Source organism: Chaetodon trifascialis, chromosome 8 (genome assembly GCF_039877785.1).
Source record: "Chaetodon trifascialis isolate fChaTrf1 chromosome 8, fChaTrf1.hap1, whole genome shotgun sequence".
Classification (NCBI taxonomy): Eukaryota; Metazoa; Chordata; class Actinopteri; order Chaetodontiformes; family Chaetodontidae; genus Chaetodon; species Chaetodon trifascialis.
In genome coordinates, this window is record NC_092063.1 from 9,123,275 (window position 1) to 9,150,357 (window position 27,083).

Genomic DNA, 27,083 nt, shown 5'->3' on the forward strand with positions numbered 1-27,083 from the left:
CAGCCTGTTGACGCAGAAATAACACAGTGAGGTATTGTGTGCTGAAGGAGCAAATGAAATGTAGAGCACTGAGGCTTTTTAGTGGAGAATAGGGGCTCGGCCTGCAGTGCTAGGTCATACGCATGTTCTACAGGAAGCCGTTGGCTTGCCAGATGCTTTTTAGCCTTATGCCCCAAGAGATCTGTATTATGAAGAGTTGATAGTGGACAGCTAAATATAGCGTCGACACACACCTCGAAGCAATCTGTCCCCTCGAAGTCGCAGGCTGTGCAGCGGCCTGAGACTGCACATGGAAAAGGAGAAAGAGAGCGCGTCTCTGTTTATCATCACAAACTGTGACTCCACGTGAGCTGTGATTCACGAGGCAGGCGAGTCCATTCACTGCGGAGTTTTTTTCTTTCTGCTCCAGCTCTCTTCCTGCGCAGTCGCCTACAATGACTAACTGACCAGCCTTCAGTGTTTGCTGGAGCACCGCTTCGGCATCCGGGGTCGACCCCAGCGCTCTCACCATCTGTACGAGTAACTAAACGGTTCTGGATGACATAGCGTTGTATTGTTCAGCGTTCATCACAGCACCGTCTTTGTCATAGCACAAGAATGTTGCTGAAGACTCTGGAAAATCTCGGCTCCGCGTCAGCCCACTCCACAAGTCTTGCCGAAAGCGTTCTCTTATCGCGTATCTGCATCACGAGGCCGAGTCGTCTGATAGGCGCGTCCTGCCGTGCCCTGTCTGGCATCATCTAGCGAGATTATCTTGTCAGCATTATGCCTCAAAATCAGTGTTTGGATAAGGGAAGCCTTCATGTTTTTTTTTTTTATTCCGTCCTGTCAGATTTTAATGTGGGCTTTTTTCCCCCCATCAATGCAGCTTTATGTTCTGTGCCAAAAATTATCCTCACTAGATGAGACTTTTGTTGGCTTCGTTTTTTTTACTGTTCATATTCTCTTTTGCTTTTCCCTCCAAAAGCACCCCGCTGGGGTTCTGGTTTTCCTCTCCCTCGGGTTTTGTCAGTCCTTGTCTCCCGGCTTGTGCTCATCTTTTTCTTCGTTTCTATCTTCCTCACTATTCCGATCGCAGCTCCTTTCAGTCTGGCTCGGCAACAAAGAAGCTGACTGACTCCTCTCTCTGTCTTATCCTGTTTCCATTTCTCCATTTATGTCTGCCTCTCCTCCTGCTCTTTGTGCAGGAAGCTTTACTTTCCCATTAGATCCGGGCTATGAGACCACAGGGGACTAAATGGAAACTGTAACAAAGAGATGATGCTAGCTGGAGCAGAGATAGAAGAATCAGATCCAAATCCAGAGTTTTCTAATTGGGTTTTGGTCCTAAGGCAGGGATTTTCAAGAGGACTCTCTCATATTGATTGAAATACCCCTGTGTATGTGTGCGCATTAACTTGAATGGACCCATTAGTTTTATTCTGCACAATATCTCTGGATGCATCTTTAGCCACTCATTGTTCTCACTCGCCAACAGGACAGGAACTGAAAATAGAATTTAAGATTCGGTTTAGTGCAGCTCCACGGGGCCTCTGAGACCGTCAGTATTGATCTGTTTGCTACCTGTCAGAGACCCAAAGCCCATCTCCCTCATGACTCACCGGATCAGAGAAGTGTGCACAGGAGGATTCTGAGCTGTGCAAAACCAGAATGAACTCTGTGACCTATATTCTGTCCACTTTAACGTGCTAGACCACGTAAGGTGTCGAACATTAGCAGCGTTTAGCAATGTGCTTCTGCTGCTGAGCAGGGATCACTCAGCACAAAGGTGCGATTGACCGTTGAGTCCTGATTTGTCCCTCTCTCTAATCAGTGGACTTTGCCTCTGAAGGTTGTGTCTTTGGTCAGATTAGAGGACAATGCAGCGATTGCACCCTCCTCCAGCTTGCTTTAAACACAAGCACACAGCCATTCTTCATTAAATCCAATGCTTTCCTGTCAGCGCTGTCGTAGCAACATTTGTTTCGCTGAAATATAAACCAACATTATTGATTGTGTTTAACCCCCAGGGTGTAACATAAACTTCATTACCAAAGAAGCCAGTGTTTTGATATACGCTTCAGCTAAAACAGAAAGTGAACGCATAGCAACGGGCTCGTTCCTGAAACTAGTCTGCATTCATGCACCCATGCACAAGTCTTTATTTATACCTTTGAAGGTTTCCATGTGCTAATCTTATGACTCGTCAGTCTCTGTTATGGTGTTATGGAGGAAGTAATGGAAATAACTCTGACAGCCGAGTGAAAAAAAGAACTAGGATCACATGTGGCCCGTCTCATTTTATCAACTCCTCAATCACATTGTGCTTTTGATGGTTGTGATTATGCACTTTGATCTGCGCATGGCAGCCCACATCATAAAGACCAGCCCAGCAGGGTGTCTACCCTCAGCCCGTAATGTACGCACTCATCCGGAATCAGACACTCGCTTCTGCAGAGGGTTAAATCTCTTGAATTATTGACTTTTCCTCATGAAGCGTCATAACGTTAGCTCCAGCCTTCAGCGAGGACAATCTGTGAGGAGCTCCAGTCCAGGCAGCGTGCTAATGACTAAAGACCTGCCTCTGATTAGCTTTACAAGAGATTAATAATCCATGCTCACATGTCCAATGTGGAAAAAACCTGCAGCATATGGCAAAACTAAAGATGAATTATAAATTGGGTGGGCAGCTCACTGTGGGATTATAAGATTGGTCGCGTGCGCCCCCAATTTACCCTCCCCAAAAAGTAGCCTAAACCCACGCTTGGGGAGTTGAGATTAGAGGCTTTGGGCCAGTGGGTTTTGGCTGGGGGCTCTACTTCATGTTAGAAGGACAGGCCTCTGAGATTGGATTGATTGGAGTCCCTGTGACATCCACTGTGCACCAAGATTATCACGATGGGATTCTCCTGGTTTCTGATTGGGTTAATCCTGCCTCTTGTAATGACTTTCTAATCAAATGCAAGCTCCTGCTGATTGATGGTGTGACTTTTGGAGAGGAGGGGGGAGGTGGGGAAGGTATGAGGAGGAGTTATTTGGCAAATCCTTTTTTTTTAGTGACTAACGTTAGTTACTCATTGACCGATTGACATGGCTGTCAATGAACAGCCATGTGAACCTTGGTTATGAGATTGCTGAAGCAGCTCCCAGTGATTAAATTAGGATTACTATCTTTATTTCCTCTATTGAAGGCGACGTCCAGTCAATGTGTGTTGTAGGGCAGCAACTATCAATCATAAAAATAGTTTCCGATCCATTTTTCCGTCAACTAATTGAACTAATTCCAGCTCCAGTGTGTTCAATCTTTAGTGTATCAGCACAATCAGGTATGTGCTAATATGCAGTTGTTTGTTGAAGATGAGGTACAGATTCCTCATGTTGCTGACAAAGTTGGCACCTTTTGAAACCTCTGTTGCTTCTAAAAAAAAAGCACATTGTGCCTCAGTGTGAGAGTATATCCGTTCATCACTGCTATCTCCAATGTGGATCATCATCTTTCCTGGAATGTGATAGATATTGTAGCCACCCTGCACGAGACATGATGTCACGCTCTTCTGTAACCCATTAAACCAGTTTTCTGCATTCACGTATTCGTTTAAGTCCCGCAAGTAGGCCAGTTCGACTAACGCAAATTTTCCAGATTTTCCCTTCCTCTAAAGGAATTACTGGGATTAATGCGATATGCAGTCAAACGCAGAAAATCCTGCAGCAGCCAGTCACGTGCAGATGTGAGGGGGTAGCAGGTCGGAGAGAAGAGAGCGAGCGCGCCGCGGCTGCAAACAAGGTCAGATTCGGTGCCTCAGGTGATTCCAGATTACCGCCTGCGCTCGGGCCGTGAGGCGAGATGAGAATCAGAATTTCCATCGGATTGCTGGTGGTTGCGGGATTGGAAATGAAATCTGTAATCAGCGGGGTGATTATTTTGAGAAGGGAGAGAGTCGCCTAACCTAGATTCTGCTGCAGTTAAGAAGCCTCTCTCTCTGTCTGTATCTGTTTGTTCATATTTGCTGCCTTGCAGGCCATCAACAAATTAAAAACCAAATGAAGGCAGCACTAATAATAGTAGAACAGTCTGTCCTGTTGCACAGTCAAACAATGCGACTCCTCTCAGCCTTTCGACAGAAGGTGGAAGCCTTGGCCTGTATGTCACCATAGTTATTTAATCTTCATGAACTTCACCCCCCTCAGTGCGTAAAGATCAAATCATATCTGCTGACCTTCCCATACTCCACACTATGATCTCCTGCGGTATTAAGAGCATTAGAATACAGGTTTCTCATGATCACCCAGACGCTCGTCCATTTGCTCTACTTTTCCTGTTTGGCTTTCCCATCTGTGGAGTCACTGCAGAGCACGTGCAGGGGAGGCCAACATCCTGCGGGTAGGGGAGGGAGAGGTGGGGGAGCGAGGGGGAAGACGGGATGATGCAGCCCAGATGGAGCCGAAATGATTATCTCCACGGGGCGACGGCAGTATTTTGGGAGGTTTTTGAACCCCAGTCCTCAGCTGAACCACGCCAGTAGGGATTAATGTCACTTTAAAATGGCTGAATCACAAAGTAAAACCTTTGTCAATCCAAAATTTTAATATCCAGTTAATGCTTCATCCGCTCATTTACACACATCTCTAGTTTGGTAATAGTATTAACAATAAATTAACAACTAATCCTCCCATATTTTTTAACTCCATGGCTTCTAACCAACAGCCTGTTTCCTCCTTTACTGTGTCTCCAGGCCTTTGGACAAGCCTACTCCAACCACAGGAAGGTGGCAGCGGATGGAGAGAGCCGTGAGGAGTCTCTTATCCAGGAGTCGGCCTGTAAGGAGGCCTACTACGAGCAGAGGGTCCTGGAACTGCAGAACGAGCTCCGCCAGACGCGCAACATCCTCACCAACACCCAGTCTGAGAACGAACGCCTGAACACCATCACCCAAGAGATGAGAGAGGTAAGAACGGGGGGGGGGGGGGGGGGGGGGGACGCATCCAAAACGATCCATGTATGTTTGTAACATCAACACAAGAGGTTCACCAGAGGACACTGCATCGTAGAGCTTTTATTACTTTCTATTGGCTGCAAAGAATCGCGTTTTAAGCAAAGAGGCAGAGGAGTTGTCCTCTCAGAGGCTGAAGGCCAAGACGGAGAGCTGTGTAATTACTGCTCTTACAATCGTTTACCTCTGATACTTTGAAAGTCGCCGTCAAAGCCTGTATTATTTAGGGTGTGATCACAGAGTCAGCGACTGATGTGTTCTTGACGTGCATAGACAAGACTAATTCTAACTGTAGCGGCAGGAGGACAGAGACCAGGCTGACTGAAGCAACACCTTAGCTTCAAGCCTCGTGTGATGTCCTCCGCCCTTACTGTGATGCAGGGTGGAGGTATAATTACAGATGGAAGAAAAAAACTGAGCCCATGGGAAAGGTGCTCTATCGCCAAGGATGGCGTGATCCTACATGAGTAGTTATTAAATTAATGTCTTAAGTTTGTGTGAACCGTTGCATGACAATAATGCTTAACCTGTTGCCCCAGCTGTGGTAATTAGTGACATGGCTCATTATAAAAACTCAATTCAGACAAGCCCTTTACCAGCATGTTAGCCAAAATCTGTTTGGGTGAAGCCACGTCCCGATATCGGAGCATACCCTTCACACATTCCAGCAAACCTTCCCTAACTATCATAATGCGAGTCTTTATTGTCTGCGCCCCACTTTTGACAATGTCAGGCCCCTTCACTGTTTCCATTTACATAGAGTCAAAGCTAATTGACCTCATTAGAGGAGACAAGAATGCGGTTTAGTGCAGAGCGTGGGTTGTGTGTCTTTGCCAATGGCCGTGCATGTGTGATGTTGTGTGATGGAGCCGGCGATGAGGGGATTGAATTAACAGGAGAGCAGTGCAGGTTGGCTGGGGGGGTGGGGGGTGGGGGGGGGGGGGGTGGCGGGAGCTTTGAGGAAGCCTGTTTGACACAAAGACAGGGAGACATAAAGGGATGAAAAGAGATGAACAGAATCTGACAGCAGGGCAGAGGGGAGGCTCCCACTAGAATGATAAAGAGGGGGGTTTGAAGGAGCAACTTGTTTGAGGAGTTTGGTTTCACAAGGAGGGAAGGAACAGACTACTCGTGCTTGATTTAACTTGATTTATTGACACTCAGAGAGAGCTCCAGATGTGCATCGTACATCACACACTGAAGCAGGGAGGGCCTCTATTTTCAGTATGTTCTGCGTTGTTGCATCATATCAGTATTTTGTGCAGGGATTCTTACCACAACTGTGTTTCAGCTTTCAGATCAGTGTTACCTGTTCCATGCGTACCTCTCCACCCATGCACCAATGCAGCACAGCTTTTTTTATTTCCAGCCTCTCCCCTCTCTCCCCTCTGTATAATGCTCTCTCTCTGTGGCAGTTAAACCCATCAGCGTTCCAAATCTTTCCGTGCTTGTGCACAGCAGATTTCACTGATCCGCTGTTTTGCAGGTCATGTTGGTAATTCCAGTGTAATTGAAAGGGGGGGGGGGGATGAAAAGGGGCTCTCTTCCTCAGTGAGTCAAAAGACTTTGGCGAGCAGCTGCAGAAATCACTGCTGTGTTTCTGTGACTCACTGCTTGAGACAGATGTCAGCAGTGTTTCTTACTGAGATTAGTGAAAAAGACTTTAAAATGGCACGTCCCTCACAACGACTTAAGTTCAGGAAAAAGCTCCAAATTTCACTATAATTAGGTCAGCTGCTGCTCAGCTCTGCCTCTAAGTTGGTATAAGTTGGGCATTATGGAAGCCAGATGTGCCTCACCGTGTTTTTGAGACAAAACAGGAGTTCCCCTGTGTAAAAATCTACTGCCTGCAGACGTTCAAGAGCAAACTTGAACATGATGACTTTCTACAGAGACGTTACGCCTCTGAATCTCCCAGCTGAGGTTATTTACTTCTTATACCTTGACAATAAATTTTGAGAGACAGGGGAATACGCTGTTTGCTGCATATCTGGTAACTGGTGCTGCACTGGTGGCCTGCCTGATGGCCTTTCTGCAGGTGCCATTCCCATTATAAACACCCTGATGCTGCACCATTGGTCCAGGCCAGCTCTAATTGGCTAGATAAAAGGGGCTGGAGTGTAAATCGCCCCATGTATGGGAGATAATGACACCCATCTGATGGTACTTTGGTGGGTGCTAGGAGGCGTGTATGTGGCAGTCAAACGGAGGGAGCCTGGGCACTGAGGCTGGCATTGTGACCAGACCGACGGGACTGAAAGAGGCCTTTGTCTCCTGGGTTTCAAATTAGCCCAGAAGCTCAGGCAGAGAGAAAGGGGGGGGAGAAGGAGACAGTGAGAATGGTACGAAAGAAAGAGAAGAAAGCCTGAAATCCGTTGGAGAAGGAGAAGGGTTTAAATTCGCCACCAGTGGTCGGCGGTGCTGCTTTTCTGGGATGGCATGGCTAATCATATTGGGTCAGGAGGACGATTGAATGACTCAATTTCAACATGGAATGCAACTGACAGCCAGGCTGAAACTGCTGCCGTTTGTGTTCGGTTGAAAGGTTCTTCTTTGCCTCTGCGTATCAAAAAGGTTCCTCTCTAAAGTTGTATATAGGCTGAGAGCTTTCATGGCATCAGTACAGCTGAAAGAAGGCCCCAGAAAGGCATACAAAATGCAATTTGACTGTGTGTTGTTCACAAGTCAATCACTAGATAATGTCATAATTCCACCATTTGGCAGCGTCACTCAGTGTAAAACGTTTTTTGTCTCTATACAGGCCGATTCATTCACAACCACTTAGTTACAGCATTTCAGCTGAATGCTTGCGTCACATTTAAACCTCCCAGGCAGTCTCTCATGCCAAAGACTCCAGTGTTGGCCCCAAGCACAGATAAGACATATTTCACTGTTACGGTGCAGTCTACAGGATTAAACCCCCACAAAAGAGCCAGTAACATTGTAAGGAGGCGCTCTCTAATAGGCATGACTTCATTAAATTCAATCTCATGTCTTGAGAGGAATGTGCCTTCAGTGATGGCTGCCATTATCCTCGCAGAATGGGGATCCCCATTGCCTGCCTCGTAGGCAATTATCACTCAAAGATTGAGATAACAAGAAATGTTAGTAGTTTATTTCAGTCTATCTTTACTCTCTGTTCAAAGTCAGAGAATACGTAACGTGCTCCCTCCTCAGCATGACCACATGATTGCTCGCTGTACTTCCTGTCTGCATTTGCATCACTAGGGATGATTTCATCCTAAAATAAGACCATTTCTCCCTCACAGACACAAACGTTTTGGCCCCTTCTGCCATAATGTGGAGGCCAGTCAAATGTTAAACATGATTGGTTTTTCCAGCTCATTGACACAGTGGATGTAGCGGTCAAACATTAATTTAAGTGCTGTTTCAACTGGCTCAAATAAACCCCAGACAGAGAAGAGGGGGATTGAGAGAGGGAGGTGTCCACACTGATGGGATGAGTTTTAAAGGTCGGAAGAGGGCAGAAGCTCATAGAGAGGAAGCCCATTGTTGCTGCTGCAATCAGAAGAAATTGGAGCGCGAGGCTGCGGGTTTTCAGGGGCAGAATCGTGCGGCAGATGGACACGAGAGCAGAAGCGCAGTTGTCACAACAGAGCTGAAGCTTTACGTCGATTACTGAAAGGTCAGGGTTGAGAGGTGAAAGGAGCCAAGGAGGTTTGCTCTTTGTTCCCCGTCATTATCGTCTGACGTGAGGCTAATAAGGCTCCTGCAGGGCTCTGGGATGTCGATGTCGACCGCCTTGTTATTTCTTGTGACATTAATGCCAAGACAGATCACCTCCTGTCCTGTGCTGGTTGGCGGGAGGGGGTGGTATAGACAGGCAGGGGGATCTAATGTGTGTGGTGTGGAGAAAAAAAAAAAAGGCAGTTTCATTTCCCGTTTTTTCCTGCGTCCATTGATACTCCACTGTCACGAGTGACCCACAACCTCCTGTAAAGCCTCCAGACGTGATCTGGGTTAGCTGGCCAACGCACCCAACATCACTTAATCTTGCTTACTGCCTCATGAGCCACATGTCTCACAGATTGACGGCTATTTTTAGCCCTTAAGAGGGGTGCGTCTCCAAAATACATTTAGAAGATTTGCCATTGATCCCTAATAATGCTTGTCTTTTGGTATCATCTTTGTGGAAGCCCTGAAAGTGTGCCCTCCTTGATTAAAGCCCCAGGCTCGCAGCACCAAAGAGGGTTTCCATGCCCGATCGATGGATCCTAATAAATCAGCAACACATGCGAACAGACCTACGCATTCACTTTGACTAATGGGTGTAAACCTTCTCACGTGCACATTTCTCTCTCTCGTCCAAATGACCCAAAAACCCCTAATTCACTGTTAAGTGCATGCAGAACGCTTTCACCCTGTGGGCTTTTCAACAGTCACACACTGGGCAAAGTACCATCAACCATGCACCGCAAGGTTCCTTTCTCAAGTTTTTGATTGTGTCGTTGAGAAGTGCGACCTTGACTGTGTTTTCTCGGCGTAACGGAGGCTGGGTAGGCTGAATAGAATGACAGTTGCTCGCAGCGAAGAGGAGGATAAAAGCAGATCTGCTTTCACCCACATTCTCAACTCTGACAGTAGCAATAGGCCCCTGAGCTTCATTATTCCTTTGCTCCGTCTAAAGCCGTACGGGGAGGGGTGAGCTGCACTGCATCTGTGATTCATTTCGCGTCTCTCCGGAAGGTAATCCAAGGGTGGGTTTGGCTTGGTAGAGATGGATCTAACTCGGGCTGACGTGACCTTGAGGTGCTGCAGAACCTACAGGACATAAAAAGCTTTCTCATCAGCTCTCTTGAGCACAATATCATTAGAGATCTGCAAAGAGACATGAACATGGTTGTCCCTGTCCACATCTCAGATAGGTATGATGGAGCTAAAGCTCAGTATGAGGAAGGAATTCAACTGTGACTGATACATGGTCTCTAAAAGCACAGTGACACAGTCAGAGGAGGGAGGGGAGGTGGGGGCAGGAAGAATGAGAGCAGTAATGTCGGTGAAATGGCAAAATTGAGGCCAGTGCTTTCAGAAAGAGACGCTGAGAAAGAGGGTAAAAAAAACAGTATCGACCTGCACGTGGTGTCACACCATCTGGGAGCTCCTCTGCACTTCGTAGGAATAGTAGTTTTGGAACATAAAATCCAGTGCATTTTACTGAAGTGCAAAGTGAGCAGGATGGAGAGTGAAATGGAGGTCAGTGGAGTGAGTGTGAAAGAGAGAAAGGCAGAAAGACGATTAAAAATATATATTTATAGTCTTGTGCCATCTGGGAGTCTGCACTTTCAAGGGAACCAAACCGGCGAGTAGAAGCTAGTAAATATGGATTTTGCAGAAATGCAAGCTGGCCTCTCTGGAGTTATTAAGAACAGAACAGAGCCTTTAACAAAGCATTAAAACATTCCTAATCTACACTTGTGTTAAGCCTGAAACTTTGCCTCTGTGGCAGCAGCTCAAACGCAGTGAGAAATTACTCGGAGCTTTAGTGAGATATAAGCAGGCTCAGCCCCGCCATGCTGTCAAAAGCAGTTTAATGGAGAAAAGAAAGCTGCAGAGTTGAAAGTGAGAGAGCTCGTACGGTACAGCTGGAAGGAACCTCTGACCCGCAGAAATGTGAGCTCTGGTGACATTTTGCAGCACTGTATGACCCAGACACAATATGCTTTATCATGCATTTCCACAACACATGCAGGCACCATTCGTCAAAGGGCTATCTAATACACCACGCCTATCCTGCGAGTTTATGGTAGGGCTGTACAACTTGATGCTTTTACTGCCACCCACCTTGCTTGGAAGTGACACATTCGCCTGCATGTGTGTGGTGTGTGGGCGTATTCCGGCAGCTGCCCAGACGTCACATGTAGTGACAGCGCAGCAGGCGGGGGGTCGTCACTAACCACACATAGTCAAAGGCTTCTCACTGGTAAGCTCTCTGTTGGTGGCACCTCAGATGGCCTTCGCTGCAGTGTGTCAACACACACACGCACACACAATCACACGAGCACCATGTGGTGCTCATATGATTTAATGTTATTCACACTTTCTAGCAGGGGCGCACATGGCCACTGCTAACCCTGATGAGTTTACTCAAATCAACTTCTGTCAGGCAGTAGGGCAGTGGGACCCCCCCCACCCCCACCCCCGCCCCCAATCTCTGAGGGGTTGAGTGTGGCAGAGGATGTGGAAGCAGGGTGAAAGGTCAACACTTTAATCAGGTTCAGTGGTGCCCTGTATTCAGTGGGACCAAACAGCACTGACCCTCCAGCTGAGGCACATAACCCTGGCCAGGAAAAGGCCTGAACAACCAGCTGCTGCAGCTTTGTTGAGTAAAAAACAGGTGATTACTCCCGCAGCGCAATGATAATGTTGAAGGTCTTTATGGAATAATTGTCTATAATGTGTGTGACACAACTAGAGTATCTGGATCTGCCGATGATTTGAGTGAGTCCAGCTTTTTTTTTTTTTCATTTTCGCTTGAATTCGGCTCCCTCTCAGAAGTCACAGAGGCTTAGCAGCAGGACTGATCTGTATTGTAAGCTCATGCATAATGCAGTCGTGCAACATCGGGGCTTTCGCACAGCAAACACCCACGCTCATTAGACATGCGCAAAAACTCCATGAATATTAATGCCCCTTCAAACGTCAGCCTCCACTCAGCCCCGCACACAGTGATTAATTATTACACTGAGCAAACGAGGAGCATGTACTCTTCATCAGTGGGGATTTAGCGGCATCATTTTAGTCAGTGAATTCCTCTCTCGGGAAGACAAGATTTGAATTACAAAGAGAGTAACAAAAACAAATTGTTTTTAGTTGAGAGAGTCTCCTGAGTCACATTAGATATTTGGGAGCCTGAATTGTAGTTTTCCATTACTAATAATACCATACTCGGTTATAAATAGCACAGATAGTATGTGAGAAGGAAATGGTCTTTAAAGGGATCCGAGCACATGACCGTTAAGGGGATCAAACTAATGATCTAGTTATTAAAAGACATGTTCGGTCTCAGGGCAGCGGTGATGTGAGAAAGCCCGCAAGTGAAAGCCTCTCAGGCCTGACTTCCTCCGGTCACCGAAATGATCCGAGAGCAGGGATTGTGACGCGGCCAACATGGTGACGGCGTGAGAGGAAGGGGCCACCTGGTAAGGGATTGGGAGGCTAATTGTCCCTCTGGTATTGGGTAATCTCTGCCAACTCTCCTGAGAGACACAGGCACAAACCCACACACCTGCAAGTCCTAACCATATTATAGACACGCAAACTTCTCTTACTGCCTCGCACACACGGAAATATGCACACAATCCGCATCTGTTCAGGAGCTGTGTGTGTGTGTGTGTGTGTGTGTGTGTGTGTGTGTGTGTGTGTGTGTGTGTGTGTGTGTGTGTGTGTGTGTGTGTGTGTGTGTGTGTGTGTGTGTGAGTGAGTGTGAGTGTGTGAGTTGAAGCTTTGGCATCAAATCCATGCAGACAGAAAGATGCACTGCATTCACCTGGACACTAAAAGCGACATGCTCGCTTGCACACATGAACATTCAAGGTCAGTTCAGACAGTGCTGAACACAGAGATCAATTTCAAAGTGCCCCCCACCACCACCACCACCACCACCACCACCACCTTTCTCTATATGTGCACGCTCATTTATTGAATAGAAAAAGAGTGAGGCCCACCCTCCTTCAGTGAGTATCCCCTTACTTCATAGCTTTTATCTGTGTCTCTCAGAACTGCCAGCTAAGATGTCCCCCACCCAAATGTCCCATGGGGCTCTTATGTTTTGGGAGGAGCCAATCAGCAGGGGTGGGAGGGCAGTGGTAAACCTTGGATGAAGCGGATGGAGGGTTAAACAAGGCGGTAGATGAGGTGGTAAAGGACAGGTGGCTCAGTAGAGCTGATCAGATCCTTCAGGTGGGGTGGGGGTGGGGGCATGTCTCTAAGATATCTAACCTTTGTATAATTCATGATGTCTTTCCTAAGCAGCAGTAGCACTTGTACTATACTTCAAATGCTAGCGCTAGCTTGTAACGACTGCTTAGGAAACACCATATTAACATTTTTTGTGCATTACCTGTGGCAGCATTAGCAGATTTTATCTAAAAATGGTCAAAATTGGAAACATTTTTTTGATGTCTACAACTTCCAGTTCAATTCAATTGCACTGATTAGTCCTTGTGTCCTCTTGTATAGGCTAATCTAGCTCCTCTTTAGAAAATTAGCCCATTGCCATTGAATGCCTGTTTCAATGAGAGAGATAAGTAGGCTTCAGACTCTTTGGTGCCATCAGAGCTGGCAGGCAGGCACACTTGTGGCCCACTGCCCGGAGAGACACCTGGCACCTCCCTCTCAAACATGAACAGGCACACACACCAAACGCACACTTACGACGGGTTTGGCCAGATGGGAGCCATTTCTTATCTAGCGAGATTTAGAGTGTTAAAGAGCCAACGTGACACGAACAGTTACACTAAAGCAACGATATCCAATCAATCACCGTCTCCCACGAGATAAAATACTGGTCACTGACAGCTCTTCCTCTTCTCCTCCTCTGTTGGCCCTACAGAACAGCCAGATGGTGGAGCTCCAGAGGAATCAGCTGCGCGACGACATCAAGGAGTACAAGTTCCTCGAGGCTCGCCTGCTGCAGGACTACACCGAGCTGGAGGAGGAGAACATCTCGCTGCAGAAGCAGGTGTCCGTGCTCAAGCAGAGCCAGGTGAGGATGGAGTAGGGCTGCAGCCCTTAATAAGAAGGAGAGGCCTTCTTGGTAAATTTGCCTTCGCTGCTGGTTATCATCACACTGTCTTAGTTTGGCTTAATAAAACTGGTAGTTTCAGGCGTCTAGTCCAAGTTTTTTATTAGCTATCTTACAGCATCTTTGTAGTCCTACAGGCCCTCCACCTCGCAGACACCATTTCTGTCTGTCTCCTTCTTGTACTGATTAGGCTGCCAAAAGACACACGAGCGCTTTAATTTTCTGATTTGATTACGATAATACAAGCAGCAAGGAGATAAGCAGCTGCATTTGTTTTTTCTCGAATGCCTGGAGCTACCGCCTGCTTGTAAAAGTGAGATTCTTCAACGGCTTGAGACCTAAGATTCTCACACTTCCTGGTAGAAAACACACTTCCTGGGTTCAGTCAAATAAGTGGAAAGGAAAAAAAATCCTCTTTGCGCATCTGCAAACATAAAACAGCTGAATTTCTAAGGAGGATATTTCCTTCTAATGCTGGCTTTTATCCCTGAGCTGTTAATTCTCTCCATAGGCGCTTGTCATCTTGGATTATGTTTTCTACACTCATCACCGACGGCATGAAACAAAGCGGCACCCATTTTTATAGACATCCAGCATAAAAAGGATTCCCAAATCCAATTAACTTAAGACTAATTAGAAAGGGAAATTAAATGGATATGTTTAGAATTAACATTATCTTGAATGATTTCATTCTTTTTGATCCAGCTGGTTTGCCACACATGAACCAGTTCATTTCTGTCGGAGCTGCATCTAGCTGCATTTATCTCTGTCAGCTCAACACTCATTCGTGGTCTTGCCTCTCCTCCTTTGTCCAGGTGGAGTTTGAGGGTTTGAAGCATGAGATCCGTCGTCTGGAGGAGGACACTCAGTTCCTCAACAGCCAGCTGGAGGATGCCATCCGGCTGAAGGAGATTGCCGAGCGCCAGCTAGGCGAGGCCCTGGAGACCATCAAGACTGAGCGTGAGCTGAAAGCCTCCCTGAGGAAAGAGCTGTCCCACTACATGAGCATCGGAGACACTCTGTATCACAGGTGAAAAAAAGAAAAGAACACAAACAAGGGGCTCAGAGGGCCTCGGCATTCCCAGTTAAGAGCACTAGATGACTCACTGTCCTCGCCTTTTCCCCCTCAGCCCTCTTAGCATCTCCCTGGACGGTCTCAAGTTCAGCGACGACGCCGCCACCGAGCCGAACAACGACGAGGCTCTCCACGGATATGAGAACGGCTTCACCAAACTGGCCAACGCCATCACCTACGACAACTCCGTGCCCAAGAAGGAGGAGCTGTTCCACCCCGCGCCCAGCCTCGTGGACGACCTGCTGAGCGAGCTCAACATCTCGGAGATCCAGAAACTCAAGCAGCAGCTGATGCAGGTTTGTTCATCATCAACTGAAAGCACTGATTGTTAAGAGCAGAGTGTATCGCTGACCACTGCGATCCAGCTCCAGTAAATATTCTACAGACAAGCCATCGATGAAGTGGATGCCCAAGAGCAGACTGCTTTCACAGATTATGCTGTAATTGTTTCAGCAGGATTTTCTCAAGAGTTTCAATTGGTGATATGTGTCTGCTTATTTTCTAACCTAATTATGGTTTGTCACAGCCTACAAATACTGCGCTGTCCTCAAAACAAACTACACAGTAGTTACCAGAAAATAACTCAAGAGTGCAGAACTATGTATTTAAGTAGGGTGGAGGTGTCTCAAAGAGGGAGTGAGTCAGTGGAGCCCGCCTGGGCCAGATCCTGACCCCGGCTGCTGCACCGATCTAAATCCCCTCCCAGCAAAGTTAATCCAGGGAGACACACACATACCCTTCAGGCTCCGGTGGGCTGCGAGGCAGCGGGTGGTGGCACCAGCAGACCCTGCCATCTGCTCGCTCATCTCCCCATGAGTCCCAAGGCCACGCCTGACTGGGCGCCATGGTTACCAGCAAGCACTGTGAACCTGTGGATAATAATTGTTTTTAGGTTCAAGGGATTAAGGTTTTTCTTTTTCTCCCTCATCAAACACAAACACGGTTGCTGGATTAATGTGTGACCCAGAAGTTACCTCAATGCCAGCCACCGGTTCTGGATTGTAACCTGACCACTCCGGCGGATCTGGCGGGCTGTGACAAAGCGCCATGTTTGATGTCACCCAGCAGCAGGTCGTACTTTCTGCTGAGGCCTCTCGCGAGCTCATGCCACAAATTCCAGGCAGGAATCAGAGCAGAGGAAACAGAAAGCTTCCTGTAGTCATTCGTTGCTCCCCTGCATTATCTCATTCTATTGATTAGGCTCTCAATGATCAACAATAGACATCCGCTGCTTGGGTATCAATCACCCTGTTAGTCCCCAGCAGTCTATACCAACATCCAATATGGATTCTGCAGGAGCAGGATGGTGTTAGCAGCAAACAACCCCTCCTCCAAATGTAAGCAATGTTGTAATATGTGAAAGCGAAAGTGTCAGCACTGACTTGCTTGAACATTAAATGTGTTATGTGAAATGCATCATTCATTGCACAGTTTCATGTGTTCACACTTTGCATTTTAACACGTCGTATGTGATATAAAGGAATGTCGAATAGGGTGCTCCTCAACATGACAAGCCATCTTAACCAAACGCTCCATCTTCTTTTGAAATTAATCATCATTATATATTCCGCTCTAATAAAAAATGTATGCAGCTGAGCAGGACTGTGGTGCTTCTATATTATTTACAGATCAGCTTCTGAAATAGCTCCGTGCTTATATCAGCACAGCTGTGTGCATGCATGTAAGACGACCCGCCCAGGGTCCCTGCCAGCACTGAGCTGAACCCAGGCCAGCAAATTGTCAAGGTCATCTTGACTCTGATGCTGGGCTACTGGGCAATGAGCCTCACATACCTTGGCAACACAAGCCTGATAGTGGGTAGAGTTACCACATGACAGATAATCCACTGATTTAATATGATCTGTTTTAAAAGCAAGAATCATTCACATCATCAAGTTACCGAGAAATCCAAATGTGAAGCGACATGTGTGCGATAAGCTGAGAGTACTGTACTTTCATTATAGATACACAGTATAATGACCTTGCGTCTTATTGCTCTTTGCGTCTCCCCTCAGATGGAGCGTGAGAAGGTCAACCTGCTGTCCACCCTGCAGGACTCCCAGAAACAGCTAGAGCAGGCTAACGGCGCTCTGTCAGAGCATCAGGAGAAGGTGAATCGTCTGACGGAGAACCTCAACGCCATCCGCAAGCTCCAGGCCAGCAAGGAGCGCCAGTCCGCCCTGGACAACGAGAAAGAACGTGACAGCCATGAAGACGGAGACTACTACGAGGTGGACATCAATGGACCTGAAATTCTGGAGTGCAAGTACAAGGTAGCTGTCGTCTTATAATTGAGGGTAGATGTGACGAAATGCCAGATTAAACGTCTTAGAGTACACATTGCCTTCATTTGTACTCCACTTTTAAATATTCTCCACCATTGATCTTGCTTTGCTAGGTTGCTGTGTCCGAGGCGGGAGAGCTAAAGGAGGAACTGAAGACGCTGAAGGCAGAATACCAGACCTGTCAGTCACGTTACGAAGAGGAGCGCACCCGTCTGGAGAACGACGTCACGACACTGGGAGAGAAGCTGGCCACGCTGGAGAGGTCGAGTCACATGGAGAGAGAGCAGAAGGCGAAGCTAGAGAAGGAGCTGCGCAAGGTGACATGTTGTTCTTTTACTGACATTCTGATTAATCTGCTTGATTGATTTGGTGCTTCTATAAACTCTCTAAGACAAAAAGGTGCCTCACTGACGCATTTCTCTCTGTGCCCTCAGCTGAGCGATGTGGCAGGCGAGTCCCAGGGCAGTCTGAGTGTGGCTCAGGACGAGCTGGTCACCTTCAGCGAAGAACTGGCCACCCTCTACAACCACGTCTGCATGTGCAACAACGAGACACCCAACCGCGTCATGCTCGACTTCTACAAGGAGGGCAAGGGCGGTCGGAGCAGCCCAGAGGGCCGAGGCCGCCGCTCTCCCATCCTGCTCACCAAGGGCCTCTTCCCTGAGCCTGGCAAGGCCGACCTAAGCGACGGAGCCCCTTCACCGGTCTCCTCTCTGCCTTCTCCTGTGTCTGACCACCGCCGCGAGCCCATGAACATCTATAATCTGGTGGCCATCATCAGAGACCAGATCAAGCACCTGCAGCTGGCCGTGGACCGCACCACAGAGCTGTCGCGCCAGAGGGTGGCCTCTCTGGAGCTGGGCACTGTGGCCGACAAGGACAAGGAAGCCTGCATGGAGGAGATCCTCAAACTGAAATCCCTCCTCAGCACCAAGAGGGAGCAGATTGCAACCCTGAGGACCGTCCTCAAGGCCAACAAGCAGGTCGGTCGATCCCTTCTGTCTTTTGTGCACTCGGGATGTCTGTTTAACTGACTGGTTATCGCCACATTTGTCAATTTTCACTTGAAGGACAGAAACAGAAGAAGAGGGTGTCAGCTATTTCAGGTCTGCTCAGCTGTTGCAACAAATGCGTTGCAGACAAGATCTATAACAAACACTGGTGGAGCCAGCAGCCTCATGATGTCAGCTGTCCAGAGTATCTGTGTGGTGGGATGGGATGGGAGAGGAGCCCTCCGAAGTACAAAGAACCATAACCCAGAGATGTGTGTGTGCAGTTGCTCTGGGGGCCCTTTAAAGTGTGTGTGTGGTGACCATGAGAACACAGACATGAAAGCCCCTTGTAAAAAACACACCTATGGTTCTTAAACCAGCAGCTAACAATAGCAGCTACAGACCACTGGGCTGCCATAATGACGTGAGAAACAGAAAAAAAATAGGTCATATGGTCCATATTAACAGGCTTCTTGTGACAGGAAGTACACCCCCGACGCCTTCCAGCTGCTCTAACCCTTTTGTTCCTCTCGCCCGCCCTGCAGACAGCTGAAGTCGCTCTGGCCAATCTGAAGAGCAAGTATGAGAACGAAAAGGCCATGGTGACCGAGACCATGATGAAACTGAGGAATGAGCTCAAAGCCCTGAAGGAAGACGCCGCCACCTTCTCCTCTCTGCGCGCCATGTTCGCCACACGGTAAGAAACACGCCGTCTTCTGCTCAGAGGCCGTCGCGGAAAAATATGTCCCACTCACCCTCTCTTCCGATGCACAAATTAAACACAAAAGCATTTATCTGACATACAGCCCTGAGCTCACAAAATGTTTGCCCACTTTCTGTTTCCAGAGGAAATTGTCCCATAAGCAGCCGTTGTTGTTTTACCGCATGGTTTGGCGTGAATCCCAAACGGCGCTGGTGTGCAGTGCTGCTGTAGATAAGCTTGAAGAGGCAGCAGTAACATCAGGTTTTTAAACTATTGCACATGCACCATACCAGACTATACGTAATATAACCAGGTAATCTTAACATGAGATCATTATCATCATGTAATCCATGTTTACCACATGTTGGCGATGTCTCTGGTATTATTGCAACATGACATGTTTAAGGACATGTTTGTTTTTGAGAATTGCGGTCAGGACAGCATTCTGGCACTGATACAGGCTGAAAACACAGAAGGTATCTAATCTGGGTATCCTTTAAATATGTCACTTAAAGTAGTGTTTTTGACCAGTGATTGTGTGTGTGTGTGTGTGTGTGTGTGTGTGTGTGTGTGTGTGTGTGTGTGTGTGTGTGTGTGTGTGTGTGTGTGTGTGTGTGTCAGATGGGCTGACACACTACCTAATCTTTTCTGATTCTGCAGAGAAGCCGGTCAAAGGTTCTGTGCATAATCCCACCTCATCTTGGTCTGGATTACACATTCACCGCTAAATACATAGCATACTAAGTGCTCACACACTGCTTGTTTGTTTATTTGGGTGTGTGTGTGCATTCATATTGAGAACAGAAGAAAGAAAATGAGCGTGAGTTCACCTGTATGGGCGTGTTTTTAGATGTGATTATAGTGATTCCATGGTAGGTGCTGCTCAACTCACTTTTTGAGTCGCCTTTCCTTTCTGAATTTTTTTGAAGGTGTCGACGCCGTAAGTATCAGCTCTGGGCCAGATGGCCGCGCTGAGATGCTGAGACAGTCTTTCCTTCTGCATTTAAGACTCCTCCACAATCCACAGCAAAGCTCAAGCTGTGCAGAGGGAGGAGAGGTAGAAGAGGAGGGTGGGGACAGACGGTGTTATAGAGCGAAGGTTGCACAGGCTGCAGGGAACGTGTGGGCTGCTCAGCGCCCCTCATCTTACCCACAAAGCAATTTGATACCCATCCCTGAAGTGCACTTGCTGAAGCAACTCCATATACCTGCAGTGTCTAATCAGTTAGTAACAGGAGGAAAACTCCTGTCTGCAAATGTGAGAGTGTGTGTGTGTGTGTGTGTGTGTGTGTGTTGTCACGGGCTTTTGGCGCACTGCAGAGCCAGATGGTCAGAGGACGTAGGTGCAACGCTGAACTAGTTGGACCAAAGCAGAGCAGGGCTAAGAGAGAACCAGATCCGGCTCCTGCTAATGATATTACTTTTACGCCCCTGGGCCCAGGCGTCGTATCACTTGTCATCGTAGCGGCGGTGAAGGGAAGGTGTAAGATCGTATTTGCTGTGAGGAATCGCAGCCATTGTGAAGGTTCTGTGTCTTTAAGCCTCTTTCGCGAGAGAGGCTTAAGATATCGACAACACATTACAGCTCGCATGTGTTTTCCTCCTTGTGCACAAAGCACCTCCCCTGATGATGATGTTGCAGAGCCTCCGAGCCCACTGTTCTGTCACCGCTCTGCCTATGCATATATTACATTCTGTCTGTTTATGGGATTCACGTATTGGTATGTAAATTCTGTCCTATACGGCACCGAGTTGGGTCAGGGGACTCTTTGAGAGGCTGGGGGACTCGCCTGAGCAGGGTTTCCCACACTCCCCCCTCTTTGTACCCCCTTCCCCCCCTTCCATCCTTCCCCACCGCCAAACACCCGGTTCCCTAGTCATCTGGAAAAGAAAGAGAGGAAGGGGGCAGGCTTTCAGTTAAAGCCCACTACAGGAACCTAATTTGACAGACTTTTTTTTTTTCATTGTAAGCGGCACAATGGCCACGACGTCTGTAAAGGTGCAGTTCTGAGATGGGGAAAACTCTTAGATGCAAATGTGTGGTCTTTGACAAAGAGGAAGAAAGATGAGTGGAATTAAAAGAATGTTTAGGTTTTTGTTGGATCCTTTGTGAGGTCTGTGCCTCCCTTAGTTTAGAGATTCGAGTTTTTCGGAGTGCATGTCGTTCTGTGAGAGTTTCACGGCGTCGAGTGCTTTTCAAGTGTCTGTACGTGCTTTGCTCTTTGTTTCTGTATGTGTGCCTCTCCAGCTGCAGTCTCTGGTGTCATGTTAACAGCGAGCTCCTGCCTCTAACATTCCTGAGACATGCCTCAACATGCTCTCAGCTCCTGCTCCCGCTGATTAACAGTCAACCCATCAGCCCAAGTCACGTTTTCTCCTCAAACTTCCAGCCTCAGTCATCCCGCTGCTCTGTTGTTAGCTGTATTCCCTCTCCACCATTCTTTCTTTATTTCACTCTGTTCTCGCCTCCTCCTCCCTGCTCGCTCTATGATATCCGTCCCGCCGTGACCAATCAAGCTCCAGACGAGACCACAGCTGAAGAGGTCGTTGTGTTTCTGTGCTTCGAAGGCTTTATTGATTGTTATAGTAGTATGGTTGAGCTTTCCTTGTGCAGACGTAAATGACATTGGCTACTGTCAGCAATCACAGCAAAATGCAGATGAAGTGCTTGTTTGTCAGTGATGTGAATATGATGACTGTCCGTCCTGAAAAGGCCATCGGCCGCCCCCCGGCCGCCCCCCGGCCGCCCCCCGGCCCCCCTCAGCTATTGTGCCACCACACCCCATCAGCAGCCCAGAAAGGCTCCTATTGTAACCCTCCAGTCTCTGGAATAGACTCCTCTGTTTTTTTTCCCGGGAAAAAACACACCCTCTCACCCCCCATGCAAGAGTGGCTGAACCGTCTGAGGGCGCACCAGCCCCCCCCCACCCTCCCGGGGTGTCCCCCCCATCTCATACTGGGTTTAATGAAGCAGCACTGATCCTCATTGTCTGGCTATGTGTCCCACTGGGAATCAAACTGCATACACAAGAGGGGAGGGTATGGTTTATGTTTGTATGGTGGTCTGGCAAGGCCAGAGTTCACGTGTTGCACAATCCACGTGCAGCACCACACACAGCAATAACACCCACGGTTACTGGCAGTTTTTGAGTCTCAGAGATATTTTTCTTAAAACAAGAAGCCACTGTCACAAAATCCCACTTCAATCTAAAAAACACTCAAGTTTATTTTGTTTGGAAACAGGCCGAGAATTGCCTCACACTGGCAGGTTTTCACACAGTGATTTATGATTCAACAATAGAATAATATCTCAGTTGGATGTTTTTATGGTGCTGCAGTTCAAGCAGCCACTGAGCAAACAGACATTAGAGCTCGCATGCCTAGTGGGAATATCACAGTTATAGCTTGCAGACATTACAATACGACAGATGGCATAAGGAAGAGTTCTGCAGTCTAAAAGTCTAAAAGAGTTTGTGTAGTGTCACCACAGTTTGGGGCATTCTCAAATAAAATAAATACCTTAATACCAGAGAAAAGGGAGCAGGTTGAGGCTACCTACCCGCTGAATTATGTCTGAGCGCTTTTAGTGTGGCATCGTTGGAAGATAAGGTGCTGCTTACTAACGCGACCAACCCCTCCCTTCATACAGGCGTGTCAGTCATTACTGGAGAATGTCACTCAGAATGCTTTGTCAGCAACACAGAAAGTAGGGATGATGCAGACAGGCAGACGGAGACAGCAGGAAAGAAGCGACGGAGGGGAAAAAAAGGCTTGAGGGGCAAGATAAGAGCCAGCAGAGGAGACGTGATTGAAAGAGGGATGAATGAGAGAGCAAGGTAACCAAAAAGGGGAAAAAGGTTTGACGAAGGAGAGAAGCGTGAAAATGAAAGCAGAACGAGAGCAGATGGAGAGTGAGATATAAGCCCCCCCCCACCAAAAAATCCCTTTGGGTGACCCAGTTTTTCTACCTGTCCAGCCTCAGACACACACATACAAGAGCACAGGGAAACAGGTGATCATGCCGCAGTGCAGCATGCAGTGATACTGAGCGGCAGGTAGGCAGACACCATGCGAGATGGAAGTGATGGTGAGAAGTGATACAGTTTCAGTCCGTCTGGGAAAGTGGCGATCAGGTGTGAACAGCCACAACTCATAGCAGTCAGCCATATTCCACTCGTCCCCATCTTTATTTTTCTCCTCCCCTTGACTCCTCAGCCTGTTCCTCAGGTGACGTAGAAAGGATCTTCTCAGTGACCTATAAGCTAATGCTTTCATCCTTTGTGTATGTGATCTATTCTTAACTTCCACCACACATATGCTCCTCATATTATTCAGAGAAGCCACTCAGATGGTCTCACCTGATGGTGAATGGCGTTCACACCCTGTCACAGCAGCCAATTAAACCCAAGACACTTGGAAGTAATTTCTCATGGAGGTTAGGATGACGCTTACTAGTACTGATAATACTAAAACTTTATTTGTATAGCAGTTTTCATGCAAGAAATGCAGCTGAAAGTGCTTTACAACAAAGAAATCAAATGCACCACATGCTTCCCTTTAAAGAAAGACAAGAATGAACATGCAAACAGGTTCATTCATGTCAAAGAAGATGGATAATTAAATCTGCTTGATAATATTAGTAAAAATAAGGTAAAATAAGGAGCAAAATCAATAGAGAGATGTTCGGAAAAATGAGCTGAGAACATTTTAGTTTGTGAAGTGTGGTGGAAGCGGCTGATGAATGTCTGATGAAATCATTAATCATTAATAATGAAGGATCTCCACAAGTCCAGTCCAGTCTGTGCTGTGCGGAGCAATGGCTCCACCTGGTGGTTGCTTCAAACCCAACTGTAATCAGGGCAAAGGTCACGATGAAACAGTTTCAGTTGTTTTAGTCTTCAGAACTGTTGGTGTCAGTGTCATAAGCATGCAGCTCACGTGTGTTTATCATGTAGGCTATAGCTTTCATGCTAATATAGCAAAAACCCAGGAAATGCTTTGCTCCATTCATGCAAAGACTTTTTGTTATAATTGGAGCTACCAGTGCCCCCTTGTGGTGTGACACAGCAAAGTACCTGACTGTGTACCTGACTTTACAGTTTTCTCTCTCTGTCCGTGTCCCTTGCAGCTGTGACGAGTATGTCACTCAGCTGGACGAGATGCAGAGGCAGCTGGCGGCAGCGGAGGACGAGAAGAAGACCCTCAACTCTCTCCTGCGCATGGCCATCCAGCAGAAACTGGCCCTGACTCAGCGTCTGGAAGACCTGGAGTTCGACCACGAGCAGACCCGCCGGGGGGGCAACTCCGGCCGGGCCAAGACCCGCAGCAAGGCCTCCAGCGGCACCTCCAACAACCCCCACGTAAGTCAGAGTCTCACCTGCTCTGGCTCCGGCCGACCAGAGCACACCAGTGTCATGCCCAACGGCATTGTGGGAGGCCCCGTTGTCTTTTGCAGCGAGAAGTACAAGATCTACTGCGACTGAAGCGGCTGAGAAGTGCGGAAGGGACTGCTGTGTACAGAGGGGAGGGCGGCCCGCCGGCCAAACCCTCCCTGCCTTAGTGTTAAAGAGCCCCACTCGCTCGCTTAGCTCCCTGGCCAGCCTGCGCTCCTCTAGGGACTGCTGTGTGACTAACCAGCTGCTCGTGTGTGCTAGTGTAAACGCTTAGGGGAATGCAGATATATGTACAGTGTGCACTAGACGTTTGGACTGTAGTAGACATATATGGCATGTGGATTATAGGGGCCCCGGTTATGTTGGGGGTTTTGTGGATATTATGGAGTGTCTATTCTTTCCGCTGTCATGGTGCTGTACGTATGATGTAAAAGGTGGCAGCTTTTGTGCTCGTTCGTTCTGGCCCCCTGAGTGTATTGCCTGGTGACAGTAACACATTGTGGGAGTGGGTTCTTGTAAAGAGGATGACAATCCGACGGTCTTGTGACTAAATATGACATCCTCTGCTCTTCGACTCTGTTGGCATTGGTGCTCCTTTAATAAAAAAAAGCCCTCTCCTGGCCCCCGCCCCAGGACTGACCCTTGTCCAGCAGCCCACTGTCTAATCAGGTCACTCTTTAAGCAAAAAGGAACTTGAAGACAAAGGAACTTTTGAAGAAAAGGAACAAAAATATGCAATCTCCCCCTGCTTCCATGCAAGGGGAGCACAGTCGGATTCTCCACAGAAATTCAGCAGTGGGCTGGCTGCCGGTTTGATGATGGAATTGTTCGGGCAGAAAAGGAGCACCTGTGACCGCAGGTGTTTATTTCAGGATCATTTTAAAGCTGTGATGCTAGCACACCAATACAATAGGGTCAGTAGAATCGCATGGCTTTGCAGCTGAAAACGCTTTTGAGCTTTTTAACTGTTTTTGTTTTTTTTTTTCCTGTTGTCAGGTGTGTGGTACAAGACGAACTCATGTATTACAGGGCTCTACATTGTGAAAAAGGGGGGAGTTATTTGGTGTCTGGTGAAATACAGGAGGGCTATTCCATGTGACCCATTACGTTGCGATGGATTCTTTCAGAGCCATATATTATAAGAGGGAAAGAAAGTTTGACAAATCGATCTCCACACCCAAATTAAGTGCACTTCAGCATAGGTGCCTCAGGTTCCTACTTCTGTTAAAATGGATATAATGATTACTGTGAACAGAGATACAATATAGTTTTGATCAAAGATGATTTTTTAAAATACGGAGCAAATCCTTGAAGAGCACAAATCATAACGGCATCCGCATGTGGATAATGAATCTTCAAACGAAAACCTGTGCCTGTCAACCCAAACACTTGATACTATATTTATCTATCTGTTGATGTAAAGCCCTGTCCTCGTGTCTCAACGTGTCACTGTTCTTTTCCTTCTCCCCCCTCTCTCTCTATCTCTGGGAGATCGCCCAGAGCTCTCCAGTCATTTCTGTGTGGTTATGTGGCCGAAAACTCTTTCCTCATGTCTCTAATTTGTGTCTTGTCGCACGGTCGACCTTCTCTCTTTTAGATTGTCAGCAGCTTGCTCCCCCAGCATCACCACTCACCCTTTAACTAGAATGAGGAATTGTGGGGAAAATTGCCCTGAATATTTTTGTCAGGTAACGTCCTCACGTGCGTCGTGCTCCCGCTATTTGCCTGTGTGTTTATGAGCGTTCAAAGTGGAGGGCCCTCATGTTTGTATGACGTTTTTAACCTTTGCAAATGGAGGGTCGCTCATTTCTTTTGTTTTCTTTGTTCATTTTGGTGTGTGAGGACAAAGCGACGTACTGTTTTAGTATGCACAATAGCTTTAACCCCTTGCAAGCTAGCATTACGCAAATAGGAAAAAAATATAAGTGGGGCTTGTGTTGAATAAATCCATGTACTGCTTGTGGATAATAGACACATTAGCTTTATGATGCTAAAAGCAGGGTTGATGTTGGGAAATCCTGCAAGATTTATCAAAATGATGCATTTTCTACTACCACTAAGCTATATATTAAACTCTATATTCTTAATATGATCATGTTCAGGTTAGAATCTTGCAGGATCCTTTTACAGTATTCCTTCCTCTCAAAAACGAAGAGAGGAAGCTTAATTGTTCCCCTAAAAAGGGAACAACGTCGCCGTCAACCCTGCTTGAGTGCGCATCCATAAGCCGCGGCACACAGCATGGAGACGAGGCTATCGTACACGTTAGGGAAAAAGAAAAAAAAAAGCAGCCTCCGTAGAGGTCAATCACTCTTAAGTTTGAGATTCACTTAACTTACAAGTGTGATATATTCTGTTTCTATCAGTTTGCGCTGACTGACGAAAGGTTTAGGGAGTAGAGGAGGGAGAACTTCTCCTGTTGTAAACCAGCTCCCAAGACAGGAGTTAAGAAAGCCAGACACGCTGGTGAAGAAAGCCAGATGTCTGGCTGAGAGCTGACTCGGATACTGTGGAGAAATGAGTCCAGGGGTTTCCTGAGGGAGGAACCCCTGGTGGATTTTGGAGGAAGAAATGAAAAGAAAAACAAAAAAACTGAAGACTGGTTGCTCAATCGAGCAGAGGACATTGATTCAAATTAGCTGAGCCCCTAACCTGTCCCCTTGTAAAGGCTCTGTGAATCCAGGAGCGGTAGATAGATACCCAGGATGTGATTGTGACTAGAAGGACCCCCCCCCCCTCCGGAGATAAATGAATTCCCTCTCGGCTCCATCTAGTTTGAAATCGATGTCTGGCTTATCTGGTGTCATAACAGCATGCCACCTAAAAAAGCTCCTCCTACCTCTGCTTGCAGGCTCCTCCCACTTCACCTTTAAGTTTTACTGCACATGACGCATCTCGTTT

General features: G+C 47.4%; 1 protein-coding gene across 4 annotated transcripts in view; it reads left to right on the top strand.

Moving 5' to 3' along the window:
- The window catches only part of LOC139335581 (protein bicaudal D homolog 2-like), a 42,642-nt gene that overhangs the window by 12,875 nt on the left and 2,684 nt on the right, over nucleotides 1-27,083 (top strand). The window contains exons 2-11 of one of the 4 annotated variants that reach the window (XM_070969244.1): nucleotides 4,713-4,925; nucleotides 13,543-13,695; nucleotides 14,550-14,764; nucleotides 14,865-15,105; nucleotides 16,825-17,082; nucleotides 17,208-17,411; nucleotides 17,529-18,077; nucleotides 18,632-18,783; nucleotides 23,918-24,149; nucleotides 25,780-25,870. In XM_070969244.1, the coding sequence (XP_070825345.1) occupies nucleotides 4,713-4,925; nucleotides 13,543-13,695; nucleotides 14,550-14,764; nucleotides 14,865-15,105; nucleotides 16,825-17,082; nucleotides 17,208-17,411; nucleotides 17,529-18,077; nucleotides 18,632-18,783; nucleotides 23,918-24,149; nucleotides 25,780-25,827 (2,265 nt within the window). In that variant the 3' untranslated portion in view covers nucleotides 25,828-25,870. Of the gene's footprint in view, nucleotides 1-4,712; nucleotides 4,926-13,542; nucleotides 13,696-14,549; nucleotides 14,765-14,864; nucleotides 15,106-16,824; nucleotides 17,083-17,207; nucleotides 17,412-17,528; nucleotides 18,078-18,631; nucleotides 18,784-23,917; nucleotides 26,755-27,083 lie in introns of those variants that run through there. The other 3 variants (XM_070969243.1, XM_070969242.1, XM_070969245.1) reach the window with 3 other exon arrangements.